At 41.0% G+C, this 18,616-nt stretch overlaps 1 protein-coding gene across 2 annotated transcripts in view; it reads left to right on the forward strand.

The window, feature by feature from the left end:
• The first annotated feature begins 1,421 nt into the window (after positions 1 to 1,421).
• The window catches only part of OTUD4 (OTU deubiquitinase 4), a 54,001-nt gene continuing 36,806 nt past the window's right edge, over positions 1,422 to 18,616 (forward strand). The window contains exons 1-7 of one of the 2 annotated variants that reach the window (XM_074993250.1): positions 1,422 to 1,570; positions 3,350 to 3,856; positions 4,902 to 4,985; positions 7,045 to 7,095; positions 14,245 to 14,291; positions 17,227 to 17,299; positions 18,534 to 18,615. In XM_074993250.1, coding sequence (XP_074849351.1) covers positions 3,692 to 3,856; positions 4,902 to 4,985; positions 7,045 to 7,095; positions 14,245 to 14,291; positions 17,227 to 17,299; positions 18,534 to 18,615 — 502 coding nt within the window. In that variant the 5' untranslated portion in view covers positions 1,422 to 1,570; positions 3,350 to 3,691. The remainder of the gene's footprint in view (positions 1,571 to 3,349; positions 3,857 to 4,901; positions 4,986 to 7,044; positions 7,096 to 14,244; positions 14,292 to 17,226; positions 17,300 to 18,533; position 18,616) is intronic. The other variant, XM_074993251.1, reaches the window with a different exon arrangement.

Here is an 18,616-nt window from a genome sequence, read left to right on the forward strand (position 1 = left end):
GGGCTTCACCCCCACACCCACTGTCCAGCTACACCGCTGCACCCAAGTTGCTGACAACAAACAAAGCCAGTGCCATGAATGGATTAGTCCTGGGGGCCAGTTTGGAGCTGAGGCAGGTTAATTCAGAGGACGTGGAGGTGGGTTTGTGGGATGAGGGGGGAAAGCCTGCAGAGAGGGGGGTGGTTTTGGGGGCTGAGTGCTGAGGTGAGTAAAGCCTGGAAATGGGGGTAAGGAAACCATGGAGGGTGGATACAAACATTGCTTCTTTCTGCTTGAGAGCCTACCCACAGGTGCAGTTTTTTCCTTGTCCACATTTGCTCTCTAATCCAGGGGTCAAAGTAACAAACTTTTTAACTGGTACAAATCATTGTGTGTGTGCTGTTCTTAAAACAGGGGTTACAAGAAGTACAGTTTGACATTGTTTATTAAGGACTGTCCCATATTCACAGGCACTGCAACTCTTGAGGTATGGATTTTGTAACTGAATTTGAAAAAAAAAAAATGGCTTCTCCCTATTTAGGTTGCCGACCCCAACCTAACTAATGTTTTCTTGCTGATTTTCTCTGATGGTTTGTCTTCAAAGTAAAGTCATACCTGTAAGCTACAGACGGGACTGAAAACATAGCTCGGTTTGGAAGGATTAGATTCATGTTGGTATAAACAAGACTTCCACCCAGTGCACATAAGCCAAACCATATTTCATAAATATTTAAGTGTGCCAACAGGCCAAAAAACAAACAAACAAACAAAGCCCTGCCTCGTGAGAACTTTTCAGTTTGCCTTAAGATTATTTAGAGTGTTGTGCTTTAATGGTTACAAAGCTTTTATTTCTGAATCAAATTTTTCCTCGATTACTGTCTGACAGCCCCTAATGGCCGGGGGGAAGGGATATCAATTTCAATATCTTTAAAGAAACCACTTATTATAATCATTACTGGCCATCTAAGTCATAAAAAACTAAAAAAAAATCAAACTTTCCCCAAGCCTAATGATAGCGACCGCAGACTAAAGCCCCAGGCGGACGCCCGGTTTGTGGTGGAAGAGCTTGTTTCCCGGCTAGTTTACGTCGTTTTGGAAAGGATTAACTCCACAACTTCAGAGCAGAAGACGAGCGGGCACATGGAGGCTCACACCGGTCCGACTTCATGCCTTTAGCCCCGACACCGTGCCCGTGACGCTGCCGCCCCACGAGTAACCCCAGCTGCCCTCTGCAAGCCCGAACAGGACCGCTCAGCCAAACCCCACCAGGACCAGAAGCGGATTGAACCATTTAGCTGCTTCCGCGGGGGGACGGGACACACCCCTTCCGGACGCTCACATGGGAACTAGCCACCTCGTCTCCGCAGAACGCAAAGGATTTCTTTTCCCCCCCCACCCGACGCATGGTACACTCCACAGCCACTCGCATGGGTGCGGCGGCTGGAACAAACCAACAGCAGGCGACAGGGGAGGCGGCAGCATCATAGGAAGGCGACGCGGGAGATTGAAGTGCTGCGCCGCAGCCGCCGCTGGCCCTTGCCAGGCGAGGAGGAAGGGAGATTCTGGGCCTGCTGCGCCCGCCCCTCCCTCGGTAAGTGCCAGTCACTGCGCAGGGGCAATTTGGGGGGAGGGGGCTGGAGCCAGCGCCTCGCCCGGTGTCCCCCCCCCAACCCCCCCAGTTCGCGGGCGGCTCCTGCTGAGTGAGGGAGGCCGGAGGCCCTCCAGCGACACGCAGGCGGCGCCCCCTCGCTGTACCGCGCCCTGTGCGGCCCCCTGTCTCGCTAGGGGCGCGCCCAGCCTTAGCGACGAGAAATCGCTGCGGCCCGAGCCGCGCGTCGCCCCCGAGCGGCCAGCGAGGCCCGGCCGGCAGCTGCTGCCGGAGCGGGAGGCTCTTGGCCTGCCTGACTAATAAAGCCGTGCAGTGCAGTGCAGTGCAGTGCGTTGGTGTCGCTAGAGGCAGGGCAGGCGGAGGTCACTGCGCTGCCCGATGCGGGTGCGTTTTACTTGGTGCTCCAGTGTGAGTTGAGTCCTAGGACTCCAGCTTCAGGGAGGCCGGGCTCCCACTTGCACGCACGGCCGCGCGGTTTGCCACGTTTCCTGGCCCTGGTGCCTCGCTCCCGATGGAGGAAGACAGAATGACCGAGCCTCAGTGGAACAGAAACTTGTATGGGAACGTCAGGCTCAGTGTATTCCCTGTCACATGCGAATTTATGCCTTCGTGTGACCCCCCCCGCCCATTGTTCTCAGAGCCCCTATTAGTTTCTCTACCACTACGTTGATGATGTACTGGCTGGGATTTGCCTTTCCTTAAGGCTTCTGTGAAATGAATGTAACTGAAAACACGTTAGGGGAATGAGAAAGGAAGGACACCCGTTTCAGGAAAAAATCCAAATGAAAGGGGAGAAGCTTTGAAGGAACTTTAGGATGGACTGTTGTAACCAAGCAGTTTAATTTTGAGAGCAATTAAGGAAAAATGTAACATACTCTTCCATTAGAGGATGGTCTGGTTTTTTTGCACTGCAGTTCGAGAGCACCATACGGGGACTATAATTATAGACATTACAGGTTAACTGGTCCGACGGTGCTTACTTCACAACTGTGTACTTTACCCCAGTTATTAGTAACAGAGAGATAGCTGTGTTAGTCTATTCTATCAAAACAAAAAAGCAGTCATGTAGCACTTTAAAGACTAATAAAACAATTTGTTAGGTGATGAGCTTTTGTGGGACAAACTCCTTTTTTTTTTTTCCACCGAAACTGTAGAACTGAAAAAAAAAATGACCTGTACAGTTGTCTTGCTTTCTGTTCTGGTCTTAAACCTGTGAAACGCCCTATGAAATTTAAGCCACTTAGATTTAGTTGAATTGTACCCTGTTTCTATGACAACACCAGAACCAATGATTGCATTTCTAATTGATCCCATAGTCATGTCAATGGAAGTTCATGCAGAGTTTTGTTACAAAAAGCAAGACAGGAACAAGGCAAAAAATAGTCTATATTTTTATAGCACAGGCTTTAGGCTTTCTTGAATTGAAACCTCAAGTGCGCTTGACATGGGGGCAGGGGGAGGCTTGTTCACTTACTGGCATAAGTGTTTTCTGCTGGAAATTGTGCTCTACCTCATGCCAGGACTGTGTATTCATTTGTTCACACTGAGCAGTCCCTTTTCTCCCCCTCCCCCTCCTTTCTGACTCAGAGGGATTACCCCTCTCGTGTGTCCTCCGTGCTCTTACGTCCTGTTTCTGTAGAACTACAACTCCCAGTGACATATCTGGCATCGGCTGGAAAGTGAAAACAAACTTTAGGTTACCATTTCTTGGCAGCAGTAGCAGCAGCAAATGTCCTTTCTCTTTCGTTTTCTGTGTTACAGCTTTGGTGTATACAAGAGGAGCCATCTGTAATCATTGCCCTGAAGAAGGGGTTTGGAGCCGGATCCCGTGGGTTGCTTTCTGGGAGGAGTTATCGGGCCCTCTAGGAAGGTCAGAAAATGACTGTTTAAAGAGCCAATAATCCAGTTATGCAGTAAAAAATCTGCCTGTGAGTCCCACCTGCAATTTGACAGTATAAGGCCAGCTGCTGTTCCCGCTGCTTTCGTCGCCCTGATTGCTGAGGAGGGAAGCACTCTTCACTCCCACCTGCTGCAGCCCTAGCCATTCTTGCCATGTAGGGCTAGGAGACGTGCAGCTATTCTCTACAATATTAAGTAGTAGATATGGAGGCTGCTTGCACACCAGATGGTGGGGAGCAGAATCATCCCAGCAGCAGCGTGCAGGCTCCTGGGGACGCTTCTATGGACAGCTACTTGCGATCTCAGGGTTTATATAGAAAGCGGGTTGCCAAGGACGGATCCTGTCTTTTTCGGGCTGTAGCTGAGCAGGTAAGTGGTTATTTAACTTAAGTAACCAGCAGCACTTGCATGGAAACATGGGTGATACGTGACAGGAGGGGGAGTGAAAAATGCATCTTAGGCAGGAGTTTTATACATTGGTATGTGTGCACAATTTCCTTGTTCCACAAAGGGAATTTAGTTTGCAGTTTTGAACTCCCCTCCCAGCAGTACATTTTTCATGTAAAATTAGCACACAGTGGATCTGTATAAAGCCACCCTATACAAGAACCATACAAGAAAAACCATGAAAGCCTTCCCCTACTTTAGATTGTGTGAATGAGTTTGCTGAAGTTTTTGAGTAACAGCCCCTCCTTATGTCCTACGTACCTATGATTTGTCTCTTTTCATTTCAATTTTTTGTTTGTTTATATCCCTTTGTTATCTAATTGTCATGCTAGTACACTTTCAGTGCTATTTCCAGTACATCACTATCTCCAGATCTGAAGAAGTGGGTCTGCCCCACAGAAGCTCATCACCTAATAAATTATTTTGTTAGTCTTTAAAGTGCTGTGTGACTGCTATATGTCATACTATACCCGCCTCACTTCGTGAAACAATATTTTGAAAAAGGGTGTCTTTAAGTACAGATAAACTGCAGTTGGAGGATGAATACTTCAGATTCTGACCCAGGACTCCTAATTTGGAGTGCTGCTGTTGTGATCACTTTTTTACTTCCATTAAACCAAAATTTAGACTATGATTCTTTGTTTAAAGTTAACCTGATGGTGGGATTTTTTTTCTAAGGTGATATACAGGAAAAAGGGGAAACAAAATCTGATGGACTGCTGCTACACTATCAGTTCTGGCCATACATATTCATTTCATATTAAATATTTTATTTCTAAACATAGTACAAATTTTGACTTAATTTTATTAAATTTAAATTTTATACAAATGTCAGTTCTGAAATATTCATCCAATTAATTTAAGAATGGGATTCTGTCTCAGTTTACATTTAATCTATATTCATTACATCATCCAACCATTAACCTCTACCAACTTCTCTCCCCCCACCCTCCGCTCCTTTTGACAGGTGTTACACTCACAATCTCACCATATTGATGTTAGGAATGCCTGTATAAATTATCTTCGGAATAACAGAGAAAAATTTGAAGCGGTAAGTGCCTTTTTTTCTCTATGCATTTTGTTTGTTTGTTTTCCTAGGTTTTTCCTGCTGTTTGTAGCAGGGTTTCTAATAACTAGGTTTTACTTAGGTGTGTGTTTTAAAGCAAATTTCACTCGGTTAGGTGAAAAAGCACACTCCAAGTCGATTGCTAAGCTTAACTACTATGAAAACTTTAGAGCACTATATCATCACCTTAATGAGGAATAAGCCATAAATAGAACAGAGCAGGTTAGAGTAATGATCGGTTCCCCAGTCTTGTTTTGCTGGCAGGCTGCTTCTGTCACCATCAGGTCAGAGCTGATGAACGTCCTGCATTTAACCTTTCCATCTCCCTCCTTTGTTTCATACATGCCTTTATACCATGTCTTGTAATATCATCCAGGCGCAAATTATTAAAGTTACCTTATAGTTAAATATTCTAAGTATATTGTCTCTTGTATAAATTATGATAATTGACCATGAATCTTTCCAGTGCATTATTACTTATTCTGGTAAAACTCTAATCGGTATCTCTTACCTATCATTATCTTTTAACAGTGCTTTCTTCTTCCTTACTCAAGCCAGCCATCTTTTCAATGCTTTCAAGTGTTCCATTATTTCTTAAAACAGTTGTCTTATTTTTACATATCTGCTTCTAGTGGCCTTGGAGTTGCTATTTTTCTCCAGTCTGTATCCATCCTCCATAGTCTTTCTAGGGAGATCTGTACCTCACCAGTAAATAACACATTTGTGTGGTTTGCTTTCCTTTGCTTTGGTATCTACACAGATGAAAAATTCAATAAAGAGAAGACACAAATCATCTTTATGACTTTTCCTTTGAAGTTTTATTATCAGATTTGAGAACTGTGTCAACAAAACACATACAGAAAGCAGAAATAACTACTTTTACATTTTTTGTAACATTGTTAAATATATAATGTCTTTCCTAACACAGTTCATTGTACATATCTTTGCAACTGATAACTGAACTCCAGGAGTTTGTTGGAAGATCTAAATGTCTTGGAATGTGCCTCCTCCCCCTCCCCCATTTAAATGTGTACCAACCATACTAAAATAAAAGCAGCTCTTGAGCGCTAGTTTCCTGTGGTATTGCTTCAAACTAATACTAGACTGTTAAAGATTGTCACTATTTACTTTATAGCAGTTATAAAAGTAAATTCTCACATTTTGATAAGTACTAGATTTTTGCTATGTCTGAGACTGAGATTTGACTAATAGGGAATCATTAATATTAATGGATTAAATTACCATTTTATTATGTGATGTGATCATGTCACAGGGAGCTTTTAAAACACACAATAAGTGAAGTTCCCCAGTGAAAGGCCTACAGTCTGATTCTGACAATCAATGTGTATATAGTTTTATAAGGAATAACTTGTCTGTGGCTATACATTATGCAATTGCAGATTTGTGAAAAAAAATCATGGAGCATGATTTGAAGTCCTACAATATTTCCTATAATAGAATTTGATTATTGTTAAAAAGGTGTCAGTGGCAGTTAAATGTTTGTTTACATTTGAGAAGTATCTGATAAGTTAAGGTGACTTATGATGCTAGGTCAGTGCAGGAAAAAAATACATTTTGTCCACTTATTGATGTGTAAAGGTCACCAGCAGTAACACACACAGAGAGATGTTGCCCGCTACTTAAATTTTCAAGTGCCTTTTATACATTCTCCCATGCTGTCCCATGTGCTTGAGAGGTACTCATAGCAAACATCCACAGATCTTTATCATTATTCTTCTTAAACTCTTCTTTGCCAAGATGATTACAAAGAAGTTACCTACTGTTAGTCTTTGTTGTGCTGAGACCACTGTCTATCCTGCTGACAGGTATTGTTTCATCATTTCTTTGTAGTCCTACATCTGTCTCTGAGTATCCATCGGTTGCCTCTTGTTAGTCTGTAAGTTATTTGGAGTAAGGACCATCTTTTTGTGCTGTTTGTATAGCACCTTGCATAGTGGGATCCCAGTCCATGACTAGTGTTCCTATGCAGTATGGTAGTACAAATAATAGTAATAATAAACATTTGTTGTCATATTTTTTATAGTTTATAGAGGGACCATTTGAGGAGTATTTAAAGTGTTTGGAAAACCCTCAGGTATGTATTATTTAATTAAACTTGCATTATACAGTGTAATTTCTATTTATTTTGGCTGACTGAAATGAGCTTAAGATATCTCAGTGCATTATGTATGTGGTTATATAGAATGTATGCACAGACCCATTTGGTGTATGCATACACACACTATTTTGGAGTTTGTATTTTTTTTTTTATCTGTTAAAAATGTCCATTTGGATAGATCATAAAATTTTATGTGGCCAGATGCTCATGTCTTTTTTCTTTGTTGTGTGGTATGACAGTAGTGTATGGCAGATGATAACTGTGGTTTCTTGAGCAGTTACGGTCCAGTCTCTGGCTGCATTTCCTTTTTGTTATTCTGTGATAGTTTCTCTCACTACTCCAGACCGCTAGCACCAACAGTGATGCCATAGTTGGCATCAGTATTCCCTGTAAGCTGAGCACTTTGGCAACCACCCAGGAGAGAGTCAGGTGTCACCCAGCTGATTAGTAGAGCACCCACAGCCATACACATTGAGCAATATGTTTCTGTTGGGGGGTGCACATGTACGTATACCGTGGTTGGCTGACCAAGGAGGTGGTTTTGTTTCCAAACCAGCTATCAGGGCTCCGTTACAGGCTGCTGCAATAAGGGTGTGGCTGAGGGTGCCTCCTTCTCTCGAGCCCTGGGCCCCTCTCCCCTATAGTTGCCCTTTAGGGAAGAGGGCAGTGTTAAAGATTCTCCCCTACCTTGGTTTGTACGGGTACGTTACTTGCTGTTCCCCTTCATCCCTATAAGATGAGCGCTTGAGCAGCTGCCTGGGAGAGATTCAGGTGCTGCCCAGCTGATTTTGCAGAGCCTACACATCCACCTATAGTGGGAAGCATGTTTATTGGTGGTGCACATTACAAAATTTACTTGGTATGTGGGTGGAAAAGAATAAAGGGAACTCTGATGGTCACCCAAGTGAAATTTTGTTCTTGCCTTCCAAAAATGATCTTCAAAACGGGAAAAAATGGCTTTGTGTCTCTTGCTTCTTTATGGCCTTATCTGTGTATGGGTTTTTAGTCACTGTTGGAACTCTAGTGATGTAGCTTCATACTACAACCTCCTAGTCTAGATACTGTTCACCAATGTAATCTCCCATATATTTTTTCCCAGGGTAGGATGTACTAATATAAATAATGGTTTACAATAGGACAGCACGTTTACAGTGGGTCTCTTATGCAGCCATGTTGGTTGCAAAAGCTCTTGACATAGACCAGTTCTATCACATATACACAAGTCATGAAAGACCTACGTCTAAAAACAAAAAGCAAAACAAGCCATTTTGTATTATAAAGAAGGCAAACAAGGACACAATGTATTACTATTATTCCTCTCATGTCTATTTTCTGAAAGTTAGTTAGAAATTCATCTTTTTAGCTCTGAGTCTTAAATTAATTTCAGTTGGTTTGGTTTGGTTTGTTAAGAAATTAATAAATTAAAAAAAAAATTTGAATAAGAAAATCTAAAAGTCCTGACTCATGTCCTGTGAGGGAGTTATTGGACAATGCATTAGGGTAGTAATGAATACAGTAACTTTCACTTTTTAGGGCTTGACTACAGTAGGAGTTTATTATGCACTACTTTAGTTTATGTGAATTAAAATGACCTGCAGCCCCACAACACAACTCTAAAAGTGTACTGATTTGTCCTTTAAAAAACTTTGAAAGTGTATTAATCATATCCTTTAATACACTTTCAAAACGTATTAATTTCATTATGTATTGAGTTAGTGGTTTGAATCTGGCTGTTAATACAGGTTTGAACCTCTCTAATCCAGAACTCTCTTGTCTCGGAGCATCCGTAATCTGGCCTGATTTTAGTTAGCTGGATGACCACTTATCAGGGTTGTGATCAGGTTTCCCTTGGTCCCGTAAAGTTTGTTTACAGCCACCAATGCTGGCTTCTGGTGTTCTGTGCTGTTGTTTAGCTCAAATTTACTCTTAAATGTCTTCTAAGAGTCCAGTAAGCAGTGAAAGTTTTAGTAATGTGCTAGACAGTAGTGACCTCTCTTGATCTAGCAAATTCTCTTATCCAGCACTGGTCAGGTCCCCAGGGTGCCGGACAAGAGAAAAGTTCAACCTGTATTGTCCACAGCTCTTTACCATCTGTCAGCTGTTAGATCTTTGAGAAGCAGGGTGTTAGTCTCATTCTTGATACTAGTGGATAGATGTGCACATAAGAATACCACCACCAGAACAATTGTAATTGTTCTTGGGATTTTCTGCCAACAAGAGGGAGTGAATGAAGCAGGGAAACTTGAACTACAAGTTTACATCTGAAACGGTCCCCCCAGTTCAGCACTGAGGCACTCCCCCAGGTATTGTGAAGCATGTCATTGTTTTCTATGTCTGTCTTGTACTTTGGTTAAACGGAAGACTTGAATTTCAGGATGCTCGTTCCACTATTTTTCCTAATAGCTACATTGAAAAACAGATTTTAAAAATGTATGTTTTGAGTGCCAGGTTCTCTGATATTACTTCTCCTAATGGAGAATATTGGCAACCCATTTAGATTTGTTGAGGGAATAATCAAGAGAGGGTAAAAGAGAGCTGTTACAATTTATTTATACTTTCAGAAAGTTTTAATAAAGTAGTTTTGTTACTGGAAAATATTGAAGTGTCAGAATTGTTTCTGTGCTTTCCTCTTGCATGGGATGGGGAATTCTGGGAGGTGGTTATAATGGGTTTCCTCCGTGGGGTGTCAGGTGGATATGGCCTACCACTGAATCCTCTAACCTACCCATTAGGTTTCTCTTTAATACTGCACTGCTGTTACAAGTTGCAGAGCCCTCTCCTTCACCAGCACACATTCAGGTATGGATATTACCCAGCTGCAGCATATGTAGATGGCCTCTTTAACCAACCCCTGCATGGGAAGGCTTCAGCTAGGGCACCTCTCGACTCCTAAGGCACAGGCCCCTTTGGAGTGTACTCCCAAAGTTACACCATCTCGTGCTGTGTAGGGTACTGTGTAGCATAAGGGTGTGAAATTAGCCCCCTGAGAGTGAAGAGAACAATACAGCAGCTTTCTGCCCTGAGTTATGACTCCCACATGCTTGTTTTAGATAGTGCAAAAGCAAAATATTTAATCACAAAGGTTAGATTTTAAGTGATAGCAAATAGATCAAAGCACATTACCTAGCAAATAAACAAAAATGCAAATTAAGCTTAATATACTACATAGATGGGATACAAATAACAAATACTTACCTTAAGTTGTGACGTAAGCCAGCTGCAGATTCTTAATGGGCAAACTGGACATGCTTGCAGCTTGGAATCCCCACGGCTGTGTCTACACTTGCCCCCAACTTCGAAGGGGGCATGGTAATCAGGGCCACGGGAGATTACTAATGAAGTGCTGTGGTGAATATGCAACCCTTCATTAGGCTAATTTTCCCCCGCGGCAACTTCCAAGTGTCAAACTTTGAAGTGCTGGCATGCGTGTACTCCTGAGGAGTAAAGGGACTTCACTACACACATGCTGGCACTTCAAAGTTTGGCGCTTTGAAGTTGCCATTGGGGAAAATTAGCCGAAAGGAGTGCTGTGTAATCTCCCATGGCCCTGATTACCATGCCCCCTTCAAAGTTGGGGGCAAGTGTAGGCACAGCCCACATGTTCCATTCACATACTATCTTTAGTCTGGCTCCCGCACTTCCCTAATTCAGGAGTTTTCAGGAATCTTCTTGGGTGGAGAGTTGGTAGCGAGCTAACTGTTATCACTCCCCTGTTACATAGCTTTTGCATTGGTTGGTTTCAAACCTTGGTTCCCACACCAGTCAGTGGAAGAATACTTACATCCCAGGATCACACCAGGTGACATGGTTTTGCATGTCCTTGTAGTGTCCTAGCAGGCTTTATTTGGGCACACTATGTAGCATCCCTAGGAGGCTCCCCATGTGGGAGAAAATTTCTTCTAAGGCTGGGGTGGGGAAAAAGCCAGAGGCGGATTGCTAGGGTTAGCCAATGGCAGACTACCAGTGCTTAATTTACCAGCGCATCTGTAGGTGCAGCTGCTTGCCGCTCCTGTTCACTGGGAACAGTGATCTGCAGCCAGTGGCAGCTTCAAGTGGTCATATATGTGGAAGTGGAGGTAAATAAAGTGCCAGTGGCCCATTGGGTTAATCCTGGTGATCCATGTCCAGTCCGTGGGCCGCTTACAGCCTGCTCCTGTTTTAAGATCTATTGTTTTTCCTCATCATGTGTTACGTGAATGGGCCCTTCCCAGATAGCCATCTAGACTGAAAACTTTTTGCTTATTGGGTGAAACCCAGGTGTAATTACATGTGAGATACAGATACATAGTCAATATTCATAACTTCAGAGACAAAAATGGTACATACAAATAGGATAATCCATATTCAGCAAATCATAACCTTCTCTGTGACATCTCAGGTGACAGATCCTTCTTTAAAGTGTATTAGTTATGCCATAATCATATATACATATCCCATAGAACTGGAAGGGACCTTGAAGTCACTGAGTCCAGTCCCCTGCCCTATTAGCAGGACCAACCACCATTTCTGGCAGATTTTTTTTAATCTAATTGCTCCATACTCTAAATGGCTTCCTCAAGGATTGAACTCACAACCCTGGTTTACAAGGACAGTGCTCAAACAACACTGTGAAGAGTATGAGGTGCACTGTCACAGTGGTAACCTGCTGAAGCCCAAACGTGCCCCTCTCTGTCCCGTTATTTATGGCAGGGAAGTAATGGCTGCACAGGATCTACTGTTGGATCCAGGAATGCTGTACAGGGGACTATAGGTAGAGAGGATTACTTAATCCTCTGCGTATCTTGTATGGCTGTGGTAAGAAGATTGTCCACTAGAGAAAGCGTTTTATAAGAGAGGTCAGCTGTTGTACTTCAGGTCATTTGTTCCAGGTATTCAGTCCAGCTCTCATAAAGTCCATCTTAGTCTTTTCCTTGATTTTTTTTTTTTTTTTTTTTTTTAAATGGGATATGGATCATGTCCTGACTGCTTGGAGTTAGGAGGAAGGATCTTCCGTGGCTACATAGGTGGTAATATTGTTAATTATCTAGTATGGGTGATTTAGTCCTTCTTCTGAAGGATCTGATACTTGCAAGCAAGATACCAAACTTGGTGGACAAATTTGTTATGTGAATTCCTATGAAAATAAGCTTTTTTTTTAAAAAAGCGTATTCAGATTATATTGAATTTATTAGATCTTTATAAAAAAGAAAAAAAAGTATATCAGAAAAAATGAAACAAAGCCTATTAGTTAAATGCTAATAGACGTAATTTTCTTATTTTCATGGCACTGTTCCCCCTAATTTTTTATGTCCATGTGTGGAATGGCTGTTATGTGTGCCAGCATGGAGATGATGTATCACATGGATGGATAGTGTGTAGTGGGGTGGGGCTGAGGGGTTGGGATATAGAAGGGGCTGGAGCAAAGAGTTGGGGTGCAAGAGGATGAAGGATCTAGCTGAAAGTGCAGGCTCTGAGGCAGGGCTGGGGATGAGTGGGTTGGAGTGCGGGAAGGGGCTCAGGGTTGGAGCAGAGGTCTGGGGTATGTGGAATGAGAGTTCTGGCTGGGGTATGGGCTCTAGAGTAGAGCTGAAGATGTTAAAGTTTGCAGTGCACTCTGCCCCGAGGAGAGAGGACTCTCTCCCACCACAGCAGCTTAGGGCCAGATGAGAGGGACCCTTCCAGGGCCAGAGCAGCTCCATTGGCACGGCTGGAGGAGCCGTGCCTGTTCCCCATCTGGGGCAGATTTGGGGCGGGCTGGTTGGGGACCAGAGAAGAGGCACCATTCCCCTGACCTTGCAATTCTTGGGCCGCTCCACACAGGGTTGTCAGGCAGAGGTGCCTCTCTCATGGACATGACAGTTTAGTGGCTTGAGAGAGGTGTCTTGCACTGCTGCACTCCGGCTTGATAGGAAGCTTTGAGGGAAGGTAGCTTCAGGGTACTAATGATGTAATCTTTGCTTATTGACTTAAGGGATAGAGAGGGAAAAGAGCAGATTCTTATCTCACTGTGATATTTATAAGTATATGTATGTCACAAGAGCAAGTGGGCAGTAATTGGCTATGATGTCTACAATAAGTTGTCAGTTCTCTTTCCCACCAATCAGTGGCAGTAATTAGGAAACAAAGGTTTTTCAGGCTTAAAGTCAAGATTTTTGCACGGGTTAGGCCATAGTATTTAAAATATTGTCCATTGTATTTAAAATAATACCATTACAATGCCTCTCAGAATTGGTAGTTATTTAGGCCTGATTCTCTTACATATCCTTTTAATTTTAAAATCTGCCAGGACAGGTTTAAAGATATGGGCTATGTCTACACTAGCTCCAAACTTCAAAATGGCCATGCAAATGGTCATTTCGAAGTTTACTAATGAAGCGCTGAAATACATATTCAGCACCTCATTAGCATGTGGGCGGCCGCGGCACTTCAAAATTGACGCGGCTCATCCAGACGGGGCTCCTTTTCAAAAGGACCCCGCCTACTTCGAAGTCCCCTTATTCCTATGAGCAGATGGGAATAAGGGGACTTCGAAGTAGGTGGGGTCCTTTCGAAAAGGAGCCCTGTCTGGACGAGCCGCGCGGTGGCGAGCCGCGTCAATTTCGAAGTGCCGCGGCCGCCCGCATGCTAATGAGGCACTGAATATGTATTTCAGTGCTTCATTAGTAAACTTCGAAATGGCCATTTGCGTGGCCATTTCGAAGTTTGGGGCTAGTGTAGACATGGCCATTGTGTAAAATTTTCAAAAGGACCTGGTAGACTTAGGGGTGGTGACTTTTAGTGGGATGTAGGCTTCTTAAGTCTGTTTTCAAAATTTTACCCACTGCTAGCCTGGTTTGACTTACCTTTAAAACTTTATTTTCATTAAGTTCTTTTATGCATGAACTTTAAATTTGTTTAGAGAACAGTTGTGAAAGAAGTGGCTGTACTTCATCCCAAATTACAAAATACATGAATTTGCTGTTCCACAATCCAAAATCAGTGTGAATACACAAATTAAAACCTTTGGCTGAAATCCAGGGTTAGACTATTGCCTATTGTCTCAGGTTAATGATGGTTTTTTTGTTGTTTTTTTTTTTTTTGGTTCATCCAAATGTGCATAAAACTTTATTTTGAAATAATTTCTTTCTGTTTTCCTTTTCAATACAGGAATGGGTTGGACAAGTGGAAATAAGTGCCCTTTCTCTTATGTACAAGTAAGCAAAATTTTAATACTAATTCATGGATAATACAGTGGAAAAATATAACCCATTTCAGTTAATCAGGTGCATGTATGAAGTATGTAGCTAATTAAACATTTGAAGTATTCTTTAACTAATGGAATAGTATGTTGAAAAACCAATGGAAATGAAATATTATTTTCAAAGTACTTAGGTGAAGTTGCATGCTACCTTGTGTGAGGTTTCTATGCTTTTGCATTTTAAGCAGTCACTGAGAGTCAGTTTTAGAGCCACAAGCTCTCGACAGATGAAAGCTGATTGAACTGCTAGCCAGGACATATTTAATCTGTAAGGACAGTCTACTGATAGTCTTACTGCTTCATTACCTTTTATTGGCTAGTTATAGGCCAGAATTAGCTGTAATATAGGCAGGTGCAGTTCCCCTGAAGTCATTTGTACTTACTTACACCAGAACTAAATCTGGACCCCCTCTAGGCAGAAGCATTTACTTGCCCTCGGAGCTGGAAGGGGAAGTCTGGTGATGAAATAAAAATAGATAAATTCTTCAAGGCAGGATATATTTGCATCCACAATCCCAGGAGGTAATTAAACGCCAAGCCAAACATGTATAAGGGAGCGTCGTCTTCTCATTAGCAGGTGGTGAGAAGAGTGTGATACTGTTTCAGCTGCCTAAGGTTTTTCCTTGCAGAGTGATTTTTTTTTTTTCGGTTTTCACACGCTTGTTGGGAAAGGGGCATCAGCAGAGACACTGGCACATTAGAGGAGAAACCCACTACCTCCAAAAAGAGGAGGTGGTAGAGAGAAAATGGTATTTCTCTTCCCCCTTCCTGGGAAAAGAAAAGGGAAGCAAGAGCTGGTATAAATTTCCAGCCCCAGTCCAGGCACCTGGAGGGATCACAGGATGCTTTCCAGTCATAATTCAAGTTGAAAAAAGAAAGATCAGACTAGTTTATGCTCCAGCCCAACTTTTGTCACTGGTCTTTTGTTGTTGGGTGTCTGGTTATGTTTCTAGATCTCCTGAAAAAGGACAAGTGCTCTGGAACACCAAAGAACTTAACAGTCAAGGAGATACAGAATACATTTTTCCTTTCAGAACTACGTCATCTAAATTTGATTTTAAACTATTTTTCTATCTATTAAAATAGAGAGATTGCCATGTTAGTATGTATCCTAAAAATACAAAAAAGCAGTAATGTATCACTTTAAAGATTAACAAAATAAATTATTAGGTGATGAGCTTTCGTGGGGCAGAGCCACTTCTCTCTCCTGTCTCCAGATCTGAAGAAGTGGGTCTGCCCTATGAAAGCTCTTCGCATAATAAATTATTTTATTAATTTTTAAAGTGTGACATAATTGCTTTTTTATTTTATCTATAAAATGTATTTGTGAACACAAAATTAATTGTAATAAGTTTATTAGGTATGTCTGATTGATTTGGGAGAGGAAGAAATAGGAAAACAGTGATTATTGAACAAAGAATTAAAATAGATGGGACTTTTTCCAAAGGCTAAATGCAAATGTATTTATTAAATAAAGTTAAGATTGTGACACAGATTGATTACAACGTGGAAATGAAAAGTGAAGATGGATGTTTTTCACTCATGTTCTTGTGGAATAGAAGAGGCGAAACAGCATGTGGGTTTCAACTAAATTTTCCAGTTCTTGTTAGTTTGTATCACATTTGACATCTTATGTGCTACTTTTTAAGTTAATGAAAGAAAAGGCTTTTTAAAGAGTAAATTGGGAATTTGCTAATTTATAAAACGGAATAGGCTCTTTGTGTGTTTATGTTGAATTCTCCTAAGTGTGATATGGCTGGGCTATTTCAGCTCAAAAAAACATCACTGCATTTGTGCAGTAGCTATTTGGCAACACATGCCTTTGTAAAAGATGAGCCTCAGAGCTCATGAAGCATGTTGGATTGACAGCTTTGGAGATGGAAATTCTCTAGGTTCCAAACAGCTCAGCATGGTAGCGATAATCTGAGCTTTCTCCTGTTGCTTCACCTATGTGCTTCAGCTATGTCATAGGAATAGGGAAGCAGCCCAGTCTCATGCCCACTAATGTTTTATTAATATTTACATGCAAAGTAGCAGATGAGATGCAACTGTTTCCCGTATTTCATTAACCATTTGACAAGAAATGAGGCCTCTATACAATACATATTACTTCTTGCTACTTGCTATTACTCAGACAATATATATTACTTTTCCTTTAACCGTTAAACTAGCATAGTGAGATGTTCTATGAGCATTTGGATTAATTATTTGGGAAGAAAAAGGAAGAATATCCTGACTAAAGCTATATTCTGTATTTGTCCCAATTGCTAATACTTTAGTATGCATAACACTAAATTTTATGGTCTCATGTTCACAAGTATAACTTTTACTGGTTTAATGCAGAGAGATTGTTTCAGCCTTGTGTAATGTGTATGCGGGATTGATCTTTAGGTTTCATTTGTTTTAGTGCCTAGTTTCCATGGTCTATGTGTGGGTTTTTCTTTTAAATATGAAAACTGACATCTTTTGATATAGCAATATTCTTGTCATGCTAAATTGAAGTCATAGTTCGGTAATATTGTGACCCCAGTGTCCTCTATGGCCAAAGAGTCCCACGATGCAATGCTTCCCCTCTCCAGGGGAATGAGCCATACTGCACCATAAGAGATGTAGTCCAACTAGAGAGCTTGGCCTGTAGAGGAAAATATGAGGACGAAGCAACCATACTACAAGTCCCATGAGGTACTGCACCAGGTGTTTAAAAACATTTTATATTTGTCTTTCTGCTGAGAAAATCAAAATTTTAGTGTAGTGCTACTTTATACTAACGTTATTCACTTTTCCTTTTGAATTATTTTAAGCAGTCTTTTTTAAGCTTAGTTATTCATTGAATTCTCATTTGAATTCTCACTCTGAGTATATTCTCACTTGAATTCTTTTATTTTTTCTAGGAAGGACTTTATAATATATCAGGAACCAAATGCTTCTCCCTCACATGTAACTGAAAATGGATTTCCTGACAAGGTAAAACAAAGCCAAACAAAAATAGTTTTAAGCCCTAACTTGCAATTATCAATTAAAATGTTCCTAAAGAAAAAAGGCAATCACAAATCTCATATAAGAAATATATATTTTCAGCAACTTAGGACTTGTTACAGTTTGAGAATGTCACAGCAATCTTCTCTTTGTAATGAAAAATGAAACAATAAAATTCTTAACACAGTTCAGTCCCTAGTTTGGACATGTAATTGAACAATAGACTGAGTGAATAGAGGACAGTAATAATTTATGTCTGCAGAAATAACCCTTATTGTAATATGCTCTCAACTCCTCTTAAATGATAAGAGCTAGGACCACCAAATTTGGTATACCGCTTCCTCTTATAACTTAAAGCAACATGAGGGTTTGATTGTGCGAGGAAAATGGGATGTGCCTGGAATGGTATTCCTTCTCATAAAACCAAACAGAAAAGACACAATCACCAGTACAGTCTTCAAAATTGACATAACTGAGCAAATGTTGAAAGACACTGAACCAAGATGAGCCGGAAAAATAGGATAAGCCTAGAATAGCATTGGTTCTCAATAAACCTTACAGAAAAGAGATAAAATGGAGAAATTTGGAGTGGCACTCTGTTTTGGGACAGCTTAATCAATGTTTAAGGTTTGAAAACCAGAAAAATAATGTTACTGGAAACTAAATTGATTATGACCCTGTTTTTAATTAAAACCTGTAGAATGGTAAGCGTTTCTAGGGATAAAGAAAAAAATACACTTGGTAGAATTTCCATTTAAAAATTACGTTAAAACATCAAATGGAAAAATACAATCATTTAACTAAAGCATGTACATTTTCATTTTAGTTTCCAAAAGAAAAAAACCTTAATTGATTTAAAGACCTGTGCAACTCCAAGAACATCTGCTAATGTTTACATTTCATAGCTACTCTGTAAGGTACTAATATGTAGTTGGTTGTCTTAAATTCCTTAGCATTGTACCTACTTAAAACAGCAAATAATCCATTACCAATCGATCCTCTTACATATTTTTTTGTGCATTAGCAGGACTTTTCTATTTGACTTGACCCAGTGACTGTCCATAGAAATATTTTTTTTTGCTCTTGTAATTATGATGCCCTGAAAATTTTGCAGCATCGTAAATGAGCACGTGGAATTGAATTAAAAAAGATGCTGTTAACTTTATAAAATCATCACAAAACAGATCACTTATTTACATATCCTTTCTTTCCTCTTCTCTAGGTACTACTGTGTTTTTCAAATGGAAATCACTATGATATTGTTTATCCTATAGAGTACAGAAAAAGAGCTGCTTTGTGCCAATG

The sequence above is a fragment of the Carettochelys insculpta genome, chromosome 4 (assembly GCF_033958435.1).
Source record: "Carettochelys insculpta isolate YL-2023 chromosome 4, ASM3395843v1, whole genome shotgun sequence".
Taxonomy (NCBI): domain Eukaryota; kingdom Metazoa; phylum Chordata; order Testudines; family Carettochelyidae; genus Carettochelys; species Carettochelys insculpta.